General features: G+C 34.1%; 1 protein-coding gene across 21 annotated transcripts in view; it reads left to right on the plus strand.

Annotated features, from left to right (window-relative positions):
* STAG2 (STAG2 cohesin complex component) overlaps positions 1-25848 on the plus strand; it is a 136940-nt gene that overhangs the window by 106471 nt on the left and 4621 nt on the right. For 11 of the 21 annotated variants that reach the window (XM_072744219.1, XM_072744210.1, XM_072744213.1 and 8 more), the window contains 9 exons: positions 1137-1311; positions 6048-6187; positions 7671-7772; positions 9891-10039; positions 11491-11619; positions 15573-15796; positions 18960-19149; positions 22340-22466; positions 23473-23550. In XM_072744219.1, the coding sequence (XP_072600320.1) occupies positions 1137-1311; positions 6048-6187; positions 7671-7772; positions 9891-10039; positions 11491-11619; positions 15573-15796; positions 18960-19149; positions 22340-22466; positions 23473-23550 (1314 nt within the window). Of the gene's footprint in view, positions 1-1136; positions 1312-6047; positions 6188-7670; positions 7773-9890; positions 10040-11490; positions 11620-15572; positions 15797-18959; positions 19150-19239; positions 19351-22339; positions 22467-23472; positions 23551-25848 lie in introns of all 21 variants that reach the window. The other 10 variants (XM_072744209.1, XM_026017871.2, XM_072744205.1 and 7 more) reach the window with 1 other exon arrangement.

Genomic DNA, 25848 nt, shown 5'->3' on the forward strand with positions numbered 1-25848 from the left:
ATATAATCTGTTGTTCAGGCCTTGGCAATTATTTGGTCATGAAATATCTTGTATGTCAGTCTTCCTAACAGCTTCCAGAAATATGTCCTGGTCAGTTCACTTGACCTGCCAGTTCACCTTGTTAGTAAATATCACCGTGCTTATCCCTTTTGTTTTCTTACTGTGTATGTTGCACAATTTTTTGTAAACTCAGCTATCCTGATGGGTATAAATGACTACCGTAGTAGTAAAATGAGGAAAGCCTGAAAGAAGAATTAAAGGCATAAAGTAAAGAGAAAAAAGTTAAATGTGGTTAGTTCCAAAAAGGTAAAGACCTCATTGAGATATGCTTTGTGCTCTGTATTATGAATCTGTCTAGCAGTAATCTTCCTTTAAGTGTAATTTGCTATTGACTTTGCGACCCCCAAATTCTATTTCTGTTACCTTTTCCCAACAGATAAATTTCCAGTTTTCTTCTGAATATTTTTTACCAGTGTTTGACTCCATTTACAAACTCCTGACAGAATAAATAAATAAATAAAACTCCTGACAGTTTTTATAAAGCTCCCTAAGATCTAACTTTGACTTTATTATGATATTATCAGATTTGTCTGATGAATAATAAGCAGGCACATAATTCGTTGTGTTTGTACTTAATCACCACACATATTGAATGAGAGTGCTTAAAATGTATCAAGGACTTTGTGATCCCTCTTCTAGGAGATAATTGATCTCCTTTGTAGAAGTTTTTGTCTTCCATAGAGAAAACAAATGGGACCAGGTTTATATGTTATTTTATATTTAGGAATGTATACCACGAGACATTGTCAAACAGTGTAGAGTGGGATTTGGATTCAGAAAACTTAGGGCTGAGTCCTGACAACATGTTCTGATAGTATTAACATACTGTACAAGTCACTTAAAGTTGCTGAAAATAATATTTGTGGAATTATCTTGTAGTTAGTGAAGCATGATTATATCTACTAGTAATCATTATTACTAAAATTACCTTCCTCAGCCTTAAAAACTTAGGAAAATACTACACACTGATTTTTCTTAAGAGTTGGATTCTCTTTCTGTGTAAATATATGTTACTTGTAACAGTTGGTGAGAAACTTTGGATTATAACATGCTGTACTGTTTTTATTTTTTTAAAGGCTTTCACTATTCTCTGTGATATTCTGATGATCTTCAGCCATCAAATTATGTCAGGAGGGCGTGACATGTTAGAACCATTAGTTTACACCCCCGATTCTTCATTGCAGTCTGAGTTGCTCAGCTTTATTCTGGATCATGTCTTCATTGAACAGGATGATGATAATAACAGTGCAGGTAATTTTATTGGCATCTTTTTGTTAAGTCTTTGCATCCACCATAAATTTAAGTAACAGTGATGTAAAGTGTTACAATACTATTTGATATTTTATTCTGAAAACATAAAAAACAAAGATCCATTTTCCAGCACATTTGTATTAATTTTTTGTAATACTGTAAAAACACATTGAGGAATGTGACTTGCGTAGTGCCTGGTACGTACTCAATAAAATTTACTCCCTTTTCCCCTGGGTCATTGCTAATACCAGTTTTCAGGTAGTTTGAGCAGAATAAAGTATTTATTTAAGTGACATTAATGTTGTATACATTTATAACATGTTTTCATATTTTGAGGTGGTATTAAACTCTGAAATTTCTCAATGTTAAAAGATGTTTGAAATTGTTCTGTAAATGTCTGGGGCAGTACAGAATGTTCACAGGAAAATAATTGTACCAACCTTGCCTAGTGTTAAGTTACTCTTTCTACCCTAATTACATACAAGATGACTTACTTGAGCAAGAGGTCATGAAAAAACAGTATTGGGTACCTTCTTTCTGAGTTTTGTTTTAATTTGGAGTTATACTTGAAGGACAATATAATATCAATATATGTGAATCTCCATACATATACTGACACATCACTGTAAATTAGATTCTAAATACATGTAATTCTAGACCTGGCTTGTAGCTTATTTTCAGTAAAGAACTTTGTTATCAAGTATTTAAAACTTAGAAGAGAATTGAGAAACCTAGAGTAGCAAAAAACAGTTGTCAAAAATCCATGTAATAAAGTTTATGTACTTAAGATTTTTTATCTTTGAATTGATAGTTTACTTACACTATGTATTTATTTACTTATTTATTTTTAAAGATTTTATTTATTTATTCATGAGAGACACAGAGAGGGAGAGAGGCAGAGACACAGGCAGAGGGAGAAGCCGGCTCCAAGCAAGGAGCCTGATGTGGGACTTGATCCCGGGTCTCCAGGATCATGCCATGGGCTGAAGGTGGTGCTAAACCACTGAACCATCTGGGCTGCCCTACACTTTTATTTTTAACGTTTATTGGACATTTATTGGTCAGCAGGCAGTATATGGGGTGCTATGGGTATCCAAAAATGAGACAAGGGCTTTTCCTTTAAAAATTCAATTCAATGGGCGCCTGGGTGGCTCACTCAGTTAAGCATCTGCCTTGGGCTCAGGTCATGATCACAATGTCCTGGGATTCTGGGATTATCCTGGTATTGAGCTCCACATTGGGCTCCCTTCTCAGTGGGGAGCCTCTTTCTTTCTCCTTCTGCTGTTCCTCCTGCTTTGCGCTCTGTCAAATAAATAAATTTTTTTAAAAAAAGAATTCAAGTGGAAAAGACATCTAAAAACAATGCGATTTGATAATAGAAGCATGTGCACATTGTTGTGGGCATGTAGAGGAAGTTTTAAGCAGTCTGGGAGTCAAAACACCATTGAAATAAGCTAACATCTGAGTTGGATTCTAAAACATGAGTAGGAGTTTTTAAAACTTCTATGGGAAAGCATAGTTGTATTCTAAAAATTGATACAAAATCAGTTTTGGTTCATAACCCTGTTGTAGTTTGAGGGACTGCCTCTCTGCTTCATTTATACTATGGCACTAGAATGAGAATAAGCTTGCCAATACTTCTAAATTTTCTAGGAGCTTTTTGAAATTATGCTCAGTCTTACCTCCTTAGATTCCCCCCTCCCCCATTTATACTTTAAAAATGAAATGTATTCCAGTATTGGGGGAAAATGTAAAATATGACATACTTGTCCATACCTACCACCAGTATTTGTCAAATTTTGCTGTTCATTACTGATTTTTTTTAAGGGAATAAAGTATAGATACAAAAGAAGCCCTCATTTATATCCCTGCCCAATCCTAATTATTCTTTTTCCCTGGAGATAACTGCTATCCTGAATTTGTTGCTATTATGCCTTTGCATTTTAATTTTGTTATACCAAAAAAAAGAAAAAAAATTTTGTTGTACCAGGAGTTTATCTGTTAACAATGTATCATTTATTTTCTGTGCTAGCTTCCATATAAATGGTATTATGTTGAACATTTTATTTTGCATCTTGCTTTTTTGCATTAACATTTTTGAAATTTTTCAGTGTTGACATATGGTTATAGCTTATTCATCTTGACTGCTGAATATTATATAATATGAATTAACCCTACTTTATCCTTTCTTTAAAAAATTTTATTTATTCATTTTAGTGTGCAAGCGGGAAGAGGTAGAGGGGGAGAGTGAAAGAATCTGAAGCTGACTGTGCACTGAGCACTGAGCCCAATGCAGGGCTCAATCCCATGACCGTGAGACCATGACCTGACCCAAAACCAAGAGTTAGACGTTTAACCGACTGAACCATCCAAGCACCCCTACTTTATCATTTTTTATATTGATGAACATTTGTTTTTAGTGTTTTCCCTATTATAGTGTTACAAGGAATGTTCTTTTTTTTATTATTTTTTTTTTACAAGGAATGTTCTTATACTTACCTCCTTGAGCACGTGTGCAAATGCTTTTCTAGTGCCTACTTAAGAGTGGAATTGTCAGATTATATATAGTCTATGTGCATCTTAAAATTGACCACATGTTGTAGTAATGTCCTCCAAAAACAGTTGTATTGTTTTATTCTCCCACCAGCAGCATGAGATTCAATTGCTTTTCTTTCTCCTCTAACCCCTGGTGTTGTAGAACCATGGTTATTTGGTTTGTTGGCCCACATTAGGTGAGAAGGAGATAGTAAAAGAGAATGCTTCTAGAGGCCCTGGCACAGGCAGCCTGGGTGGCTCAGTGGTTTAGCGCTGCCTTCAGCCCAGGGCCTGATCCTGGAGACCCAGGATCGAGTCCCACATTGGGCTCCCTGCATGGAGCCTGCTTCTCCCTCTGCCTGTGTCTCTGACTCTCTCTCTCTCTGTCTCTCATGAATAAATAAAATCTTTAAAAAAAAAATAGAGGCACTGGCAACACAGAATAATAATGGCACTTGATATCTATGAAAGGCCTAGTGTGTTAGATACTTTTCTAACATTCTTCAATCCTCACACAAAGAAAAGGTGGCTAGTTTTGGACAAAGAGGTAAAAAAAAACTCAAGGCTTCTTACTGGTTCAGTCAGAAGAACATGTGACTTGATTTCAGGGTCATGAATTCAAGCCCTATGTTGGGTTGTAAAGATTACCCCCCCCCCCCACACACACACACCTTAGAAAAACAAGGTGAAAACTCCCCAAAATCAGAGGTCAAAAACTCTCTGGGTGATTTAGTCTGTAGCGGGAAAACATCTATATAAGAGTACTTCCTAAGAGTAGTATTGAACAGTGATTGGAAGCAGTATTGTATAGAAATCCATTATAATCATGGAGACATTTAGAAAAAGCATACACATTCATTGTAATCTTTCAAAAGAGTAAACAAAACATTTTAGATTTCTAAGCAAATGGCTTTGGAATTCTGAAATATGCACTTGCGATAACAAAACTTTTTCTGATGGTCTGTCTTAAACTACCATTCTCAAAATTTCGCTTTAACTTACTAGCAGTTATTGAGGATCATTAGAGATAGGGTAACTTAAACGTTTGTTTTATATTTTTATTTTCTCCTTTTTAGAGGTTTTATTAGAATGAGGCAGATTACCCTTATGTAGGGAACCCATTGTATCTGTGCCTAGGTGAAATGTGCCTATTTTCAGTCTTTTAGAGAGAATTTCAACTCCTAATTTACTGGTATGTTTACAGACATCAGTTATATATCAGCTTTGAGACCAAATGATAAACATTTGTTTTAAAGAACATTCTTACTTTACACAAATTATTTTTTTGATATTGGGAATCTTATATTGACGACCTGACAGGAAATAACACCTAGCAGTTCTCAAAGGAGATAATATAATTAGCTAAAAATGCATGGAAAAACTTGGACTTTACTGCTAACCAAAGAAATGTAAATCAAAATAAGATAGGTTTTAATAAGTAATTTTGTTTGAAATTTTGCTCAGAGGAGAATTCTTTACATAGGTTCTTATGTAAAGGCTTCATCACAATTTTATTTGCAACATCAAATAGTTAGAAACAATCTTTTGGCAGGACTTGGAGGCTATAGTCTGGCTTCCTTGACTACAAAGTTGGAAATAAGTCTATTTCCTTGATAACTCTAAATCTGAACATCTCACATAGTGTATGAGAGCAGAAATATGTGAAGTTTTCTTAAAAAAATAGTTCCTAGATCAGACTTAGTGAATATATGTCATATGTATAAAATAAGTACATGTTAATAAGAGTTGGAGTTAAGGTGGGATGGGGTTATCCTTGGAAGGGATAGGATAATTTCTGAGGTTGGCTGCCTTTCCTGTGAAGAGCCTTAAACAACAGACATTGAATATGCAGATCTCATCGGCATGCTATCCTATTAGGGAAGTGGGTGCATGCATTAGGCAAGCTCAGCCTGACTTCACTAAACATCAGTTCATCTCTGACTCACTCCACTTGTTCTTGTTACATGTTTAGTAAACAGCCTTATGATTACTATTTGAGTTCTCAAAAATTTTGTCTATTGGGATTAATGGACTGATCATTCACTGAGATATTGAGTGATTATAATTTGGATTTTATTTAAGTGCGTGTACCGTATTTTTCAAATTCTCCCAAATAAAGGTATTTTATAGTGAGAATTAAAAAATACATATGGCTGAAGTAAAATACAGATGGCTTAATGTTTGTAACTTTTTTCCCCCAGATGGTCAGCAGGAGGATGAAGCCAGTAAAATTGAAGCTTTGCACAAGAGGAGAAATTTACTTGCAGCGTTTTGTAAGCTAATTGTATATACTGTGGTGGAGATGAATACAGCTGCAGATATCTTCAAGCAGTATATGAAGGTAAAGTTGAAAAATGGATAGCAACTTATTTTTATAATGCTTAAAGGAAAATGAATGTAACACTTGCTTTTATGCTTGATTGCCATTAAATTTTTTAAATAGTAAATTACTTTTCTAGCATAAAATAAATTTCTTTTAAAATTTAATGTTTTGGGTAGTATTACCTCATACTTCTAGTCTTGGGTTTATTGAGTTTATTTCATTTAGAATATTGGGACCATCTTGTCTTGGGTTAACTATCACTATTAGAAATTAATTTGGGTTTAGTTTAAGATAACAAGATGGTGTTCCTCCTCTGCTTTATAATAGCATAGAAAGGGTATTGTTCTAGGAGTCAGGAGACCTAGCTGCTATAGTTTTGGCTTGGTTATAATGCATTCATGACCTTGAGTAATTCAACACTTTTTGTGTCCTGCCTTTCTTCATCTGTTCCACTATGATAACTAAGGTTCCTTTAGTTTGATAATCTGATTTGATTCACAGTGGGTTATTCACAATTTTCATAAGTACCTGTGAGATTCTCTAATTTTTAAGTGGTAGTAGAAAGGATATTAATTGTACTAATGAAATATAACAAAATATGGTAAGATAGTTTTTCTTTAATCTTTCCCATGTAAAATCTAATTATAAATATAAACTTTAAAAGCCTTTGCTGTCACCAAATAAAATATGTAACAAATTTGTCAAAACCAAATTAATTAATTCTCTCTTTGAAATATTTTGCTATGTGATAGAATTCTAGCACCATTGTAAATTACTTTGGAACTTAAAGTTGTTTGGCATTATCATTTTTACCTTTTTTTTTTTCATTTTTACATTTTTTTTTAAGAAACTAAGGTTTGTGAAGTCGTTTTGCAAATTTAAACTTTTTCGACAGGTATTATAGATTAAAGTCAATTTTATTAGTTATAAGGGTATGGTTATCCTGTTATAACCATCTGGTAGTTATATATTCATTTTGAAACAAGGTTTTACATTAGAAAAATATTTCATGTTCATTAAATGCATAAGATAAATGTCACACACAATGAGTTTTCTTTTAAGTGTTAATATGCTGTAGTTTCTATGACCCAAATTAATAAAGTTGGAAACTGCATGAGACCTACATGCCAGTAACAATGAATAAGTTATAAAAGTAACTGATTATATCCAACTTTCTGATAGTTCACAGAACACAAGAACTTTGTTTATATCCTTTGTGCTATTTCAGAAAGTGTGCATAGGCATTGTTTTACCCCACACCTCCTTAAAACCAGTCTGGAGCATAAGGTGATTGGATCTCAACTGCTGTTTTGGAATTTACTAGTGTTAGGGATTAATATGCTTGAAAATTATCTAAAATTTCAGTAACATTCTGTCTTTGAATGCATAATTTCAGCCAATTACATATTTGTGACATACTCACATGACTAACATAAAATTAATCTTATTGTCCAGGAGTTTTAAGAGATAACGCTCTAATTTATACAAATTTCTTTTCTAGTATTACAATGACTATGGAGATATCATCAAGGAAACCATGAGTAAAACAAGGCAGATAGACAAAATTCAATGTGCAAAGACCCTTATTCTCAGTTTGCAACAGGTAAGATACAGAGTACCAACTTCAGGCAAACATAATAATACCTAATAGTTTTCAATGTAACAAGTAGAAAACTGGGCAAAGGATGCAATAGACAGTTCATAAAAGTAGAAATACAAGATTTTCAATCTCACAAATAGACACTCTGCAAGTGGGATCATTTTTTGCTTTCGGACTGGCAAGATGGCAGAACTTACAGCTATCTAAGCTATGGGGGAAATAGGTACTGTCAGCAGTATATATTGGCAAAGCCTTCCTGGTAGGCAGTTTGGCAATATATGTCAATATTTACAATGGTATATGCCATTTGTGGCAGCAATTCTACTTTAAAATTTTATCCAAGGTGATAATAGGACAAGTTTGCAAATTACACATGGCAACATTGTTTATAATAGCAAGAAATTAGAAATAATCCAAATGCCCTTCAATAGGACATTAGGTGAATATATTGTATAGTGCATATAAAATATATAAAAAAATAAATAAAATTAGTGTAGATTTGTATTCACTAATATGTGAAGATAACAATATATAGTTTGAGAATAAAATTTAAAAGATTATAGTATAGCATCCCTGTAAAATTGTACTCACCTATATATCTATCTGGAAAAATAGTTACGAAAATTTTAGCTTTGGTAGGTTTAGAGTGAATTTACTTTTTCATTTTCTTATTTTAGTGAGCATTTACCAATCTTTTAACCAAACTACAGTATTCATTTACATTTTGACAGTGGTGAGGCAGGTATAATTGGATAGAAATAATTTACTTAGTATACTTTTGTTTCTGGAGACCAAGTGCATGCAGAACATAACCCAGCCTATCTCAATTTCATAAGGTTTCTTCTTTTAAGAAATCTAGGTGTTAAATTTCTTAATTCCATTTGCATATTTGGATATTTATTAAAGTTAATAGAATATAAAAGGTATTGAAAGGTTAACATTAAAGTAACTTTTCTTTTCCTATAAAATAATATTCACTGTAGAAATTTTAGAAGATATAGAAACTAGAAAAAATACAGCTTATCCTTGTTATTCACTTAAATACATTTTTAGGTTTTTTTTTTAAAGATTTTATTTTTTTATTTATTCATGAGAGACACAGAGCGAGAGAGAGGCAGAGGCAGAGGGAGAAGCAGGCCCCATGCAGGGAGCCCGACGTGGGACTCGATCCCGGGTCTCCAAGATCACACCCTGGGCTGCAGGCGGCGCTAAACCGCTGCGCCACCGGGGCTGCCCACATTTTTAGTTTTTAATAGCCTTCTTAGTCTTTTTATGCCTGTATGAAATCTTAAGTTTTATAAAAACCGAAGCATATTGTGCATTCTATTTTGCAAGCCTGAATTTTTTATGTTAATAAAAGCATAACACTTTCATACCATTAAATACTAGTGTTGCATTTTGCATACAGGGACCATAATTAACCAAGATCTCTTCTTGTTTAATGCCGAGGACTTTTGTAATCCTTGCCATTACAGATAGCACTAAAACATTTTTGTACCTGTGTATCATGTACAAATATTATTATACCTTTGGATAAAGGGCAGTAATTAGAATTGCTTAGTCAAAGGACATCAGAATTTTACAGCTTTCAATACAGATTCTTCTATAGAAAGGTTATCTCAGTTTGTTTCTAGCAGGTCAGAGTACTCATTGCACGATACTCTTATCAGTAGTAGCCATTATCTGTTAAAAACCTTGGCCATTTGGTAGTTGAAAAATTGTTTTGTTGTGCTTACTTAGGATGAAAGATCTTGATGTGAAGATTTATCATGTAAATGTAAAATAATAGCATAGTTGCCTAATAATTGAGTGGATTTCTTTTTTTCTTTATATTTTTATATGCTGTTTTAATATTCAGTTAACACCAGCAGAATAGATTGTGTCATAACTAACCTTAAGAGTTTCTGATGTCAGTAACTACCTCTGGTCTGAATATATGAAGTACTATATTTTTGGTCATTTGTGTCATGTTTTTAAAAAAATCCGTGCTTTAGAATAAAATGCAAAGCTTCATTTATGGAACATCTAGTATATTTTAAATAGAGAATATGTGATCTTAAAAGATATTAGTAATCCATAATTATAACAAAAGTTTAATATCCTTTCTTTCTTTCCAAACAGCTTTTTAATGAAATGATACAGGAAAACGGCTATAATTTTGATAGATCATCCTCAACATTTAGCGGCATAAAAGAGCTTGCTCGACGTTTTGCTTTAACTTTTGGACTTGATCAATTGAAAACAAGAGAGGCCATTGCTATGCTACACAAGTAATCTCCAAATATTTTATTCAGCTCTCCTGTTTTTTAGTCATGAAATTTTTTTATTTATCCCTTATTTAGAATAACCAAACTCAATAGATGCTTTATTGTCTTTTTGAGAACAGTAATAATGATATCTCCATTAACACATGTGTTAGGGTTCAAACTCCTTTTATAGAAAATCTTTGCTTTAATTAAAACAATACAGAATCTTTATACATTATGTGAAGAAAAGCAACATATATTCATCAGGTATTATAAACTCTCTTAACAGCTTTTATTATAATCTCACTGCTAGGTAGAGAAATTTTTGAGATTTGATTCAGTTTTTCTCTTGTTCTGTTTTCTATTTTGTCATGACCTTTTCCTTTGTTTTGAGCTGCAACCTTCTTTCTCTCTGCATATATTCTTTGCCTTATCAAAATTGGAAATGATCTGATTTAATTTGGGGCATGTAATTTAGTTGATCAATCATACTTTCAAATATGAGTATATTTTAGAGTTTTAACATATCCAATACATGGTCAGTAATCTCTTTATTTCTTAATTCTAGATGAAGAGCCTGGCCTTTGGGAAAACTAAAACTCTTTTATGAAATTTCTCTGTTTGATTTGTGTCTCTTTTAGTCCTTGCTTACTTAGTTATAAAAATGTTAAATGTCTCCCTACAGATATTTTTCTGCTCTTTAAGTTAGTCCCATGCTTTCCCCAGCTTTAATTCACTCTCTCCTTTCACTTTGCTGTAGAGGTTCAAATTCCTTTTTATGCCTTTTAATAATACATTGGATGATAATTGTAGGTAGTATTTAAGGACCACACATGTGATTAGTGATTATCCTGAGAAGGTAATATATTACTTCTTCATGTAGTAGCCTGCCTTCTTTTCTCCCCAATTTAATTTGGATTGTTTTTTACACAGTTACATTTTTGATAAGAGTATATGATTATAATGTTGAGGTGTTATCTTGATTTGAAGTATGTATTATTAAGTAAATATAGTTAAAATAGGCCGTGAGTAAAGTTTAATTCTTAAAACATACTCTTAAATGGGTCATTATGAAGAGTTTCCAATAATTATTTTTAAGTTTGTTCTATATGTTATGATAGGTCTCCTTTATGTCCTGAAAAATACAGAAAATGTACTGATCATTACATGAGAGAATTTGGGCTATTTTCTATGGAGAAGAGACCTGAGGAAAGAATGTAGATAAACCAAACCACAATCAAAGTAAATGATAGCTATATTTGTGGGGTTTTGTTGTTTTGTTTGTTTTAAAGTAACAGTGACATAAAATGTAAATTTGCTCATTCTTACACTATAGCCTCCTTATTCTCTTTATTCCTCAGATTAAATGCATGGCAGAGAAAACATCTTAGTAGTGGAACGAAACTAGAGAGAGAAATTGCCTAAGTTACCAAATTTTGTATTGTACTCCTTTAAATGTTTCTCTATTGTTGCAGAGATGGCATAGAATTTGCTTTTAAAGAGCCTAACCCACAAGGAGAGAGCCATCCACCTTTAAATTTGGCATTTCTTGATATCCTGAGTGAATTTTCTTCTAAACTTCTCCGACAAGACAAAAGAACGGTGTATGTATTTGTTAAAAATATTCTATTTAATTTTGTTTTGAAATTCTTAAGGATGAATTGTTATACTTGATTTTTATCCTTTTTGCACACACACAGATTAGAACCGTAGGATTACATTAATGCACAAAAAACTTTATACTTTAGAAAATTTATAATTTAAGGATTATAACTATATTTTATGCATTATACTCCATTTTAATTCTGTATGTTCTCCTCACAGTGTAGTTGTGGCTTTAGAGGTGTAACTTAAATGCTTTATGTATCCTCATCTGCATTCTTCACTTAGTGTAACCAAGAAGGGAACATTTAACAGACAATAATATTGGTAATTCATCCAAGAGCATCTTAGCCTGTGTACTAAGCTGTGACTATACTGGAAAGTAGGTTTCCTTTTTATCTTTTTTTGTTTTAACTACTAGTCATATCCTTAGTAGGCCAGTTAGACAATATTTTTTCTAGTGTAGTCTCCTAAAATGGCGACTTATGTTCTAAAAGAGCCCAACGAATGCAGTTAAATTCTCAAAATTCATCCCCTCTTTGAGGTATAAAAGGGCAGAGGAATATGAATAAGTCAGTATATGTAAGTCTTCTGAAAGTCTACCAGTATTTTGCATTTAAAGATGTATACATTTTACATGTAATTCTAAAGCAGACCAAACTAATCCCTGGTGATACAAGTCACAGTAGTGGACACTTTTAGTGTTGGGGTTTTTGAATGGGAAACGGGACAAAAGGTACTTTATAGGAATGTTCTTTATCTTGATGTATGTTACATGACTGCATTTATTTGCAAAATGGTCTGACAGTACTCTTTAAGTTCTGTGCATTTTATTATATATAAATTTATCCCAGTTAATAATTAACACTATTAATCAGAGAAATACAACTTTTAAAAAAGATTTTAGTTATTCATGGGAGATAGAGAGAGAGAGGCAAAGACATAGACAGATGGAGAAGCAGGCTCCATGCAGGGAGCCCGATGTGGGACTCGATCCCAGGACCCCAGGATCATGCCCTGAGCCAAAGGCAGACGCTCAAACTCTGAGCCACCCAGGTGTCCCAAGAAATACAAATTAAAGCAATGAAAAACCATTTTTTGCTTAGCAGATTAGCAAAAATTAAGAAGTCTTTATAGTTCATAGCATTGCCAAAGATACGGAGCAAGAAACTTTTATACATCGTTGACGACTATAAATTGGTATAAGACCACTTTGTGGAGCCATATGGCAATGTCTAGTAAAGTTTAAGATCTCTCTACCTCATGATCCATTAATTCTATTCATAGGTAGATAACCTACAGAATCTGTCGCATGTGTGTACATGGAGTACCATAAAAGAATTTGACCATCACATTGTCTGAATAGAGGAAAGCTCAAAGGAACTTAACATCCATCAGTTAGAAAATGACATCAGTAGATTTTTATACAAGGGAATATCATAAGCAGTCAAAATGGTTAGATTTTTTCAAAGTAAATATTAATTCCTTAATTTTATTAAACCATCCATTCTTCAAATTTCTGATAGTCTCATGTCATAAAAGGCTTTTTTACAGTTCGATTGAATTGGGATTAAAATAAGATTCACACATCCGAATTAATTTTTTTTAATTTTTGTCTGTTTATTGTGGTATAATAAACAAAACTGTAATATATTTAAAGTGTACAACATGATGACTTTATATATATATATATATATATATATATATATATATATATATATATAGTGAGAGGTTCCCTCTGGTCAAGTTAATTAACACATCCTAAATCTCATATATTTACCCTGTTGTTTTTTAAAAAAATTTTAGAACACTTAAGTGTTCCTCTGTTAGCAAATTTCAGTTTTACAGTGTTACAATAATATAGCATCATCAGTTATCATCACATTAATAATAAGTTAGATCCTCAGATCTCACTCATCTTTAAAATTTTTTATCCTAACTTACTGAGATATAGTTGACATATAACCTTGTGTAATTTTTTAAAAGATTTTATTTATTTATTTGAGAGATTGAGAGCGAGCACAAGTGGGCGATAGAGGCAGAGAGAGAGGGGAGAAGCAGGCTCCCCACTGAATGAGGAGCCTGCTATGGAGGTCGATCCCAGGATCCTGGGACCATGACCTGAGCGAAAGGCAGATGCTTAACCGACTGAGCCACCTAGGTGCCCCTAACATTGTGTAATTTTAAGGTGTACAATATGTTGATTTGATATACTTAGATATTGGAAAATGATTAACACCATAGCATTAGGTGATGCCACTTTTCCAAAAATGGTTATTTAAAACATAATGTCGAGTACAAAAGGCAAAGTATAAAACTGTTCTATAATGTTTACAAATATATATTAAAAGTATATTATGACTTCACTCATGTGGAATTTAAGAAAGAAACCAACATGGTGATTGGGATGGGGAAAGGAGAAATAAACCAAGAAACAGACTCTTAACTATAGAGAGCAAACTGATGGTTTCCAGAGGGAAGGTGGGTGAGGGGATGGGTGGAATAGGTGATGAATACTAAGGAGAGCACTTGTGATGAGCACTGGGTGTTGTATGGAAGTGTTGAATCGCTAAATTCTAAACCTGAAACTAAACACTGTATGTAAACTAACTGAAATTGTAATCAAAACTTGAGGAAAAAAATATATATTAAAAATATAAAAGTATGTGTCAGGATGTAAGATCAGGTCAGTAGCCTTTGTGAACTGGGAAGAGAACAAAGAAAAATAGCACCAGCGAGGGCTCCTTATCTGGAATGTTCAGTTAAGCTATGTGGTAGATACATATTTGTAAATCTTTCTACCCGTGAGTATATTTTGGCTCAAGCTCCATATATTGTCACAGATCGGTACCGGTTTTTAGACTGACAGCCAGTATTATAATCCATACTTTGAGGAGTACTGTACTACTGTGTATAGCTGAAATATAATTAAGAAATACCAAGCGAACACCATGCAGTATCTTTGTAACTGATTCTTCCTATCCTTTCTCTTTAATGGTGTTCAATACTTGTGATTTTGAATTGATTGGAATTAGTTATTATGAAGACAGCAGATTATTTGCGTTGCACTTTAAAGTTAGTTGATGAAATTTGTGTTCATGTATTTGAAGAATAGATAATAAAGCACTGAACTCTTAGTGTCAAAAATCTGAGATTTGAATCATGGTTATATTGCTTTCTCAATCTTATCCTTTGCTTCCTCATCTGTCAAATGAGAATATCTCCCTCCCAGGATTATAAGAATAAAATTGAAGAACCCAAGAGAAAAATGCCTAACACAAAAGTAGTCACACAGATGTTAGTTGAATTTTGATTGCTATATTACATATCAGCCATAGAATCCTTGTGATACTTGAATCCAAGGGTAAATGTATGACTTCCATCAGGCTGAAACTTTTTTTCAGATAGGAGCCATATCTTACTCATTTTTGCACCAATCCCCAGTGCTGGGGCCTAGTGACATAGTGGTTGCTTGACAAATACTAAGCTGTAATGCTCTGGATTATTTCATTTAATGAAGAATCTTGACGGATACAAAATTGCTCATCAGTGTACTGATGAGGCCAAGATTGAATTGTGAAGTAAAGTGCCCATGCTTATACAGCTGTGTGTGGTAGAACTGGGATTAGAACCCAAATTGCATGGTTTTAAATCTAATCCTCTTTCCAGAAATATGCCTTGGGTTTGTTCTTCTTGCAAAAGACCTGTAAAGTTAGAATAGAACAGAAACATATTAGAAAACACTAACATCCTTCAGTTGTTACTGTATGCTTTGAGGAAATGTTTGTTTTGTTTCACTCTAATTTACTTTTCATTTAATTATAATAAAATCATTGAATGTTCCTTATGGTATGTGAACATTAAGATTATTTTAGAGAGGAATTAAATAAAAAGGGGGAAAATAACTATGGCAGTTTTATGCGTTAAAGCCTAATGGTTTCTACTTGTTTTTAAGGTATGTTTATTTGGAAAAGTTCATGACCTTTCAGATGTCACTCCGAAGAGAAGATGTGTGGCTTCCACTGATGTCTTACCGAAATTCTTTGCTAGCTGGTGGTGATGATGACACCATGTCAGTCATTAGTGGAATCAGCAGTCGGGGGTCAACTGTGCGGAGTAAAAAATCAAAACCATCTACAGGAAAACGGAAAGTAGTTGAGGGCATGCAGCTTGCACTCAGTAAGAACATAGTTCATTCTCTTTATACTTACCCCTTATGTTTGTTTAACAACTGAATTGTCATTAGGTTCACCTTAGTTTTAAATTTGAGATACATGTTGTTAAATAGTATCCTGTACAGTGTGTCCAGTTATGTGTTGAATGTTTTAAGCATTTTATATACATAAACTCAGTTCTTAAAGCTCTTTATAGGTATATCCTCATTTTTCAGATGAGAAAACTAGTACAGAGAGGTTAAGTAACTTACCTAAGGTCACACAGCTATTCACTGGCCAGACAGTCTCAGGCTGGAACTTCTGCTTTTTAATCACGATGCTATATTTTATATGTATAGGGATATGGACTCAGCATTATAGAGCTAGTTGTTACCTAAGAGATCAGATTATCTAGTTTAAGTGTGGAACAGCAGATTCAGAGAGGTTCTCACTTACGAATTTCTGTGAAGAGGTCATTTATCATGAAGAACTTGATAGAGATATAAATTCTGTCTGTAATCTTAGAAGTAGGAATGCAGTATGACACTTGAATCTCTTGGATTCCTAGCACTATTATAGGGTTGATTTGTAATGGGCCTGGGGATTTTTTTCCTCTCCTTTGGAACCTTTAAACAGATTAGCATAGTTGCCAACATTTGTTTCATTTATTGCTGAATAACAAACTACCCCAAAACTTAGGACATATCAGGGACATGATGTCTGATGTTTCAGCCAGGAGAGAAGACTCAAAGGCTGGTGATGAATTCTGTGGAGGCACCTTCAGTTAAATATATATCTGCTGCTAGCTCCTCCCTGGATTTAAGCTAGATTATCTGTTAGAACACCTACATGTGGTCTCTCCATGTGGCTGTTTGGCTTTCTCACAGCATGTGACTGGGCTCCAAGAGCAAATACCTGAAGAGAAGAAGTAGAAGCTACCAGTTTTTTAAGGCCAGAAACTGGCACAGCATAATTTCTACCATATTCTCTTGACCAAGCAATCAGGGCCCAGCTTTAAGGGGATAGGACATAATCCCCCACCTCTTATTGTGAGGAACGTCAAAGATTTAGGGGCCATATATTCTAATTGCCATATAATTCTTCAGCCAACATCAGGTATATAGAGTTCAATACTTCATTGTCCCGTGGTTGTCTTTTGTCCAGTAATATAAATGCATAAACTTATAACTGGTACAACTTTAGATTTAGACTTGATTATGTAATCCCAACATCTCCAGTCTGTGGGGAAATCTCTTTTATAGTATCCCTGACCAGTTAAAATAGTTAGGGCTAATGATCTATAGGAAGTTAAGATAAGTTGTTGTTTTGTTTTGTTTTGTTTTTAAGTTGAAAAGCTACCTGATTAAAAGATGATGTTTCCTGCACATCACTTTAAGTTTTTCTCATCTGAACAAATAGTTGATTGTTAATGGATTTATGCTGGGCCATCAAAGCTCTCCTTTTAATTAGACTACATGGAGAACAAATGAATTGGTATTTATATAACATCCTTTTTTTTAAGATTTTATTTATTTGGATGAGAGAAAGAGCGAGCACAAGTAGGGGTAGGGGCAGAGGGAGCGAGAGAGGCAAACTCCCCACTGATCAGGGAGCCCTATATAGGGCTCAGTCTCAGGACCCTGGGGTCATGACCTGAGCTAAAGGCAGATGTTTATTAACTTGAGCCACCCAGTTTATATGACATCTTGAAGATAAATCTAACTTTTATAGAAAGAGTCAATACTCTTTGTTTAGGTTTTTGAAAAAAGACATAGAAATTGGGGCATTAGTAAGTTAAAAGAAGAAAGGATGGCTACTGATAGATTGGCCAGATCAGTGTAATTTTGAAGGCAAAATTAGAGCCTAAACACTGTAGAACTTAATGGCTGATGTAATTATATTTCAGATTATGAAATTTATGTCTGTCTAAGGCATTAGCTACTAGTACATATTCCTTTTTCCTCTTTTCTTAAAAACACATCTGTATGCACATGTGTAATCTTCTAATAAAGTAGTTTTCCTGAAAGTCATCAGGTGCTATCAGTTTCACCTCCCAAATCAGTGGTTTTAAAAAATTTACTATGAATTCAGTAACACTTGCATGTGAATTTGTCTTTTATTAATCATGGCAGCATCTACAGATTTGAAAACAAATAGCTTTGGCAGGTGTGAAATCTGTTTTTGGTCCAGTGCTTAATACGTATATGGATTTGTGCTCCCCTTGGAGTTGGTGAGCATCCTCTAAACTAGGAGTCGTTCTTCCATCATATCCATTCCTGTTTCCACCTCTCACTCACCTGGGCTATACAGTTAGCCTCCTAACTGTCCTGTTTGCTCACTAATCTTTGTTCTTAAGTCCACCTTCTACACTGCCACCACATACTTTGACTAAAATATGTAGCTTCCACATTGCTTCCCTTCCATAAAACCTTTGGCAGTAGTTCCCGCCACCTTAGCACAGCTTAGACTTTCCATAAATTGATTCATGCCTCTTTATTCAGCCTTACCTTTTGCCGTTTACCCTAGGAGCATCAAACTCTTAGTTTGAACCATATGAAATTGCCATTTTTTGCAGGTCAAGAATTGCTGAATATCAGCAAATTGTTAAGTATAGTATGAAAGTTTACAGAATGAAGGAAGTTCATCTACACTTGAATCTGTAAGCAAGATAACACACAAGTGTACCAAGTGATTATTAACTTTGTTGTTTTATAAATTTGTATGAATTTGGAGTATCTGTTGCCATTACTATATATGTGCAAATAAATGTGGCTTAGACTTGAAAAAAAAAAAAAGAATGAATTCTTGATGGTTCTGTGGTTCAGTTGTCATGGTTTTGTGTCTCAGTGTTTTTGTTTATGTTCTTCCCCCTGCCTGGAAATTGTCACAGTGTACACAGCATCTACTCTAACTAGAAGGCACTTTTGGGTAGCTGACTCTGATCCTTTTCATTGCTCCCATTCCACCTGTGCTGCCCTCTCTTATAGCACTACTACACTGTTGTCATTGTGTGTGTTTTCTTTGTCTCCAAGGACAGGGATTGCACCTTACATATCTTGGTATCCCCATTTCAAGCACTAGCATGTGGAAAGCAACCAGGTGTTTGTTGACCTGAACAGGTTATATTAGATATTTTGGATAGTCAAAATTAGTGACTGAACTTAATTGCTATTAATTTTCTCTTTTAGCTGAAGAAAGCAGTAGTAGTGACAGTATGTGGTTAAGCAGAGAACAAACACTGCACACCCCAGTTATGATGCAGACGCCACAACTCACCTCAACGATTATGAGAGAGCCCAAAAGATTACGACCTGAGGATAGCTTCATGAGTGTCTATCCAATGCAGACTGAACATCATCAAACTCCTCTTGATTATAAGTAAGTACATTTGATCATTTTCTGTACTATAACTTTATTAATTACATAGAAAAAAGTTAAGTTAAAAGAAGAATAAAATTCTCCTTGAAGCACGCAGGTAACATGGATGTTAGCTCAAAGACAACACGAGGAAGCAAGGCAACAGCAGGAGAGAGCAGCATTGAGCTATGTTAAACTGCGAACTAATCTTCAGCATGCCATGTAAGTGAGAGTGCCTTATTGTCTGAGTCTAGGAAGTTCACTAATTCATTTTAACATATTTTAATGTGTGCCTTACCTAAAAATTTCAGCAAACTCTTTAGAGTAAGCTGAAATAATCAAGGAATTAAAATTTGGTCTTTCCAACAGAAGAAAACATTCAAAGTTAAATATTCACTAGTTAGCTAAAGGACCAATCTTAGGTTGATCTGTTGGAAAAGTTTAAATTTGAATCCTTGTTTATTTTGGTACACAGAATTATAGCTAAAAATCCAGTTTTGTTACACCTTAATTGATTCCCCAGCTTAGTCCAGGCCCTCATCCCTCATCTGAACCATTGTATTAGCTTGCTAACTTGTTTTCTTCCCTCAAATCTCACATTTATCCTCTCACCAAACTCCTCCCCTCACTCCCCATCACCGCTCCATCATTCACACTGCCATCAGAAATTACTATTGTTGAATAAAATCTGGTCATGTAACTCTTTGACTTAAACCTTCCCATGGCTCCCCATTCTCTACAGGATAAAGTGCAAACTCCTTAGCTCATGGCATGCAAGATCTTTCAAAATATGGCTCCTGCCTACATTTTAGTATCCTATCCCCCATTGCTTGGCAACCAGTAAAATTATTGTAAAAGAATAAGCTCAGGTGTCACCTTAAGTGAAGCTGTGGTCATCTATGCTCCCATAACACTATGTATATTCATATTTCTTAAAGCACCACATTGTACTGTAATTATTTTTTTTATGAACTTATCCCTTTCTCTAGACTGTGAGCTCCTCAAGGGCAGGGACCACTTTCATTGCCTGTTAGTACTTGGCATGTAAAAATGCTAAGTAAATGTTCATTGAATAAATAAATGTCCAATGCAAAGAAATTGTAGTTTAACTTTTAAATACTTTGTTCTTTCTTGGAATCTGTATGAAACTTTTATGAATCTTTACTAGCTTTGAGCTCTAGAAGACATGGCAGAAAAGCACTCTTTAGATGATTGGTACAAAAAGGGGATGATAATGATTCTGATTAAGTTTTGAGTTTGAAAACTTTGTAACATAATGTGGTATATGTTTTAATATTAGGAGATAGTAATTGTTACCTTTTTAAATTTAAGTTTCATTTTGTTGGTTTTTAAATGATGAGGATTGCACCTGTTTTTCTTAACAAATGATCATTTACCACGTGAGTGGTAACCTATTAAAATTTGCTTTAGTTATTTCTGTAGTGATCTTATCAACCTCTACAGATAGAATACACTCTATTGCATATATAGATTCTGATCCTAACTTGTCTAATACTGTCATCATCTATATGACCTGGTTCTACCTCCTGTTTTCTGTTTCTGTGGCCACATGCCCCATAATACATTATTTCATGCATAATTCAACAAGCTGATTTCTTAGCTTCCAACCAGTTACCAGTTCAAACAATCTGGAATTCTACCATACAGTCATTTGGTCTGTATCTCTCCCCTGAAAATTTTCCTCTAGTCCCTAAGATCTTCCATAGCATCTCATTACTCAGTACCATTTATCATTATTCTTTTGTTTGTAGTTTGCTTTAATTCTACAAGTTTAAGAGATAAACTTCCCCAGGTGACTATAAGAGATTATTCCGTTTAAATAATTATTACCATTAGATTCTTTTGGTGGTTGTGCCATAAGTGGTCTGTTGCCTGAGACTTTAAAATATTTTTGTTTTACAGTGATTTTTCTGTAATGGTATCTGCTCTATATCTGAAAATACTTCCAAGTTATCTCTTCATTTTTTTATAGTTTATATCATACATATCTTCTACTCCAAATGAGATGCAGAATGGATTTCTGGTTTTCTGTAACATGGTCCACAAAGCACACATAACTTCCTTCATACTTGCCTCTACCGAATATAGTAAAATTGTCATTTACTGTCTAAAACTCTTAGAAAATAGGGACCATTGTCAACATATTTGTCCAGGTAGCCTGGATTAGCCATCATGTTTTATTTTCATATTATTTTTTAAAAGTCAACATAGTGTTGTGTAAGTTGTAAGTAAATAATTGATTTTGATAGTGGTGGGAATTGATAAATGAGTGAGAAAAGAAAGCTATATTAGCCAAAATGGGCAGCTAGTTAGTTACCTTCAATTTCACTGTTATGTTGACTCCTTCATGCTGATCTGGGCTAATTTATGAACTTGAAATTTGAGTTTATTCCTTTTAATTATGTGATAACATACAGAATCTTTTTTACATTCTATATATGTCTTAGTTTTGAGTTTCATAGGACAAAATCAGTATAAATGTTACTCATTTCTTCCTGAAGCAGAATTAATCTCTTACAAATTTTTTTTTAGCACTTGATACATACTTCTCTTGTGATATTTCTCATATTCCATTACAATTAATTATCTCTTTCTCCCCATAGTAGACTGTGAGCTCCTTGAGGGCAGGAACTATGTCTTATTTATCTTTTTTTTTTTTTTTTTTTTTTGCATCCATAGGACATAAAAGAAGCCTGGCACATAGTAGGCACTGTGTGAATGAATGAGTGAGTGAGTGCCTGGCACAAATTAGGGACTGAGTGAAGGAGTGAGTGATAGGTAAAATTAATATATATTAGTGAAAATATATGTATTCTGAAAATGTCATTTCTTTGGTCTCTGTTTTATATTTGTTTATTAATTTGTACCCTGCCTACTTTCAAAAAGGATTTGAGGTATCTTGTCTGTTCCCATGTGGGAAATTCTCATTGAACTTTTATATGGGATATCAGAACTATCAAGCTAAATGTATCAAAGTAATGTAGAATAAACAACTCCTTCGCATTTTTAGACAAGTGAACATTGGGGTTTTGACATCATTGATGACATGATCAATGCCTAATCATTTTCCCTGACCTTTAATTCCATCATTTTCCATTACACTTCAATATAGAGAGCTACATAGTTGCTGCCAGTATATTAATAGTCACAACATTGGTTCAGATCTTGACCTTGTTTTATATTTCTTTAGTCGACGTGGTACAAGCCTAATGGAAGATGATGAAGAGCCGATTGTTGAAGATGTTATGATGTCCTCAGAAGGGAGGATTGAAGATCTTAACGAAGGAATGGATTTTGACACCATGGATATAGACTTGGTAAGAACTTAATGATTTCTGTCAGATTTTCATTTAAGATCTTTTGGAAATAAGTTGGGATTAGAGGAAATACCTTCCATGAGAAGTAAGTTTTGCAAAAAGAGTAAGTAAAATAGTCGCCACGTATTTTGATATATGAGAAGGATTGAGGAGAGGGTAAAGTTGAAGAAGGTGTTAACTCTTAGTTTAAGATGGTAAATTTTCAGATTAATTTAGGAATATATCAATTTAAAGAAAACCTTTTCCTTACTATTATATCAGGTATGATAGTTACCGTATTTTCCATTTATTTGCCATTATCAAAACAATGCATTAGTTCCTTGATACTACCTATTATTGACACAAATTTCCATGTTAAATAATAAAATTACTTAAACTTGGAAATTTAACAACTATATATGAGGGTAGATTCTTTATTATCATATCACATAATAGGAGTAGGACTTTATCATATATAAAATGCTTCTGTGCATTTCATCTTGCTACATATATCACTCAACTTTATGAGGTAGGTTTGGAGGATGGAAGATACTGAAACTTAAGACAATTAGCCCATCCAAGGAGACAAAACTAAGAAGCAGTAAAGCTGAGACTTTTACTATAAGCTAGTCTTCTGATTCTACTTCTTGGAATACCATACTGTATTCTCCTTAAAAGGAAGAAATAATTAAATATGGCTTCTCTTCAGAATACTGTAATTTGGTACCTTTAAAAGAAAATGATATGAGAATGGCATTTTTAAAGTAAAACAGAAATGAGTTTTCTAGTTTTCATCTTTGAGAATAATTTTCTGTGAATTACTTGCTTTTTTATTTTTATTTTTTCAATGGTTTGCTTTTGTATTTTTATGCATTCTGTTGTTTAAATACATAGTATTTAAGATACTGTAAGGTACACTTGCAATTACATATGCCATGTGAACACTTAACAATAATTTTAATATTTTTAGCTGCTACCTGGTTTATAGATAGAGCAATTGTCAACTCTTCCTTTTCTTTTTCTTTAGCCACCATCAAAGAACAGACGAGAAAGAACAGAACTGAAACCTGATTTCTTTGATCCAGCTTCAATTATGGATGAATCAGTACGTTCAGTTTAAATGTACCCCAGGATTGCAAAATCAAAAGTACAAGCAAATCCCTAAGTTGGAGATTAAAGAGCTGGGACAGCCCATTGAGAATGGATAAAAACAACTGGACAGGAGAAAAAGAGGCAGGCAGGAGGGATTTCAGGGAGAGAGGAGGGGTGATTCAGTGGTGGTGACAGATTATAAGTACCTTTGAATCCCTGGCCAACTGGGACTTGAGTGTTATGTTAATGAATTTAGACTTTTCCTGTAGGCTTGATTTACCCATTGAAAGATTTTGAATGAGAGAGTGGCATGATCAGAATTGTGTTTCATAAAGATTTCCTTGGCATTTATGGATGGATAGAATGAGTGATAAATCATAATCATAATATGAAGACACGGTAAAAAATAGAAATTGAATAAAAGTTTGATAATAAAGAGAAGGGAGTTGAGGTTGCTGGTTATTATTAGGTACTGTCAGTTCTGTTTCTTAAGTACATCTCCTATCTGTCTCCACTGCCATATTATCCCTGACAGTGTCTTGGTTCAAGTCATCTTCAGTTTTTACTTGGCCAATTGCAGTAGCCAGGCAGTGATGATTTTATTCATTTTGAGTTTTGCCTAGCATAATAGGTGCTTAGTTTTATTTGTTAGACTAATCTCACTGCCACAGCACTCCTTTATAGCTCTTTTGGGGTCATCTTTCTAAAATGCAAATCTGCTTCTCTTCCTCATAGTTTAGGTCTTTTATGGATTTTTTTCCCCCTCATTACCATTAAGAAAAAAGTTTGAATTCTCGGTGTGGCAAACAGACTTTGTGTTCTTGCTCCTTTGCCGTCTTAACCTTAGCTTTTTCCTTACTTGCATCCTGCTCTCCAGCCCTACCAAGTCTTATTGTTCCTCTTGGACATACTATACTCTGTCTTGACACCATCACTATGTATAGGCTTTTCTCTCTGCCAGAATTGTCCTTTTCCTTTTCTTCTCAGGGAATTCATCCTTTAATAGTTCTGACATTTCCTATGAAGTTTTTGATGACCCCTCCAGATAGATTCTTGGCTCTCAACACTTTGTGTACACTTTTATTTTGATAATTATCAGATTTGTGTAGTGAAATAGGATATTACATTTCGCTCAATAGGCTGAACGCCAAGCAGTGATGATTTTATTCATTTGAGTTCTGTCTAGCGTAATAGTTGTTTAATTTTATTTGTTAAATGAATAAATGAACTAGTTAAGTTCCCTTCCATCTCAGCTTTCAGTTTTTAGTGTCTACCCATTTGTGCTCCTTCCTCCCAACACCTGCTACCTCGGGTGACCATTGGCTGAGGCTTGCCTTCCATGCCCTAATTTCTACTATTCTCTCCTTGCCCTTCCTCACCTTATAATCTGCTTTCAGGTAGTTCTTGGAAAAATGTTGACCCACTAACACACATCAACATATTCTATTAATAAGGCCAGTTACTTAGTCAGAAGTTACCGTTTCATAGAACAGCAAGTATAGAAATCTTTAGATAAGCTAAGTTACCCTGAGATCCTTTAAGTTGATGTGTCTCAGTCTCTCATGTAGCCATGAATCATCTGGAGATCTTATTAAAATGTAGATTCTGCTTCAGTAGGTCTGGAGTATGGCCTCTGATTCTGCATCTAACAAGTGCTCTTGAAGTTTCAGATCTGTAGATCATACTTTTGCAGTAGCATAAGTGAGTTAGGCCTACTCATAAGTCTATAGTTGATGTGCATATTGAAGTATATAGTTCCCTGATCATCTAAGATTATGTATCTTCCAGTTACAGAAAATGTGAAGACGGTGACTGATAGGGAGTAAAAGAATCTTTTCAAGTAGATAGAATGAAATGTAATAATTCAACAATTTTTATTGAGCTGGAATTTGGTGCTAAAATGAGTTTGATGCTCTCCCTGCCCTCCAGGAGTTTGTATTCTAGTTCACCTTGACTATCGCCTTGAAATGAAAGAGATGTTAGCTAGTATTTGAGAACTTAATGTGCCTGAAGCTGTGCTAGGCATGATTTAGTTGGATCCTCTTAGCAACCCTGTGAGAAAGGTGGTGGGATCTCACTATTACACTCAAGCACACTTGGGACTAAAGAAGTGGTTCATTGACTGGTTCAGAGTTTTACAACTCTAAGTGTCAGAGTAGTAATTTGATCCGAGTTCCTTTGATTTAAAAATTTCATGCTGTCTCTGCTGTGTACTTTCCAGAACTAAAATCAGACCTCATTTAAAAGAAAAACCAAGAAAAGTAATTTAGGAATTGACATGATTAACTGTAGTCAGAATTATAAGGGCAGT

This window comes from Vulpes vulpes, chromosome X (genome assembly GCF_048418805.1).
Source record: "Vulpes vulpes isolate BD-2025 chromosome X, VulVul3, whole genome shotgun sequence".
In the NCBI taxonomy this organism is placed as follows: Eukaryota; Metazoa; Chordata; class Mammalia; order Carnivora; family Canidae; genus Vulpes; species Vulpes vulpes.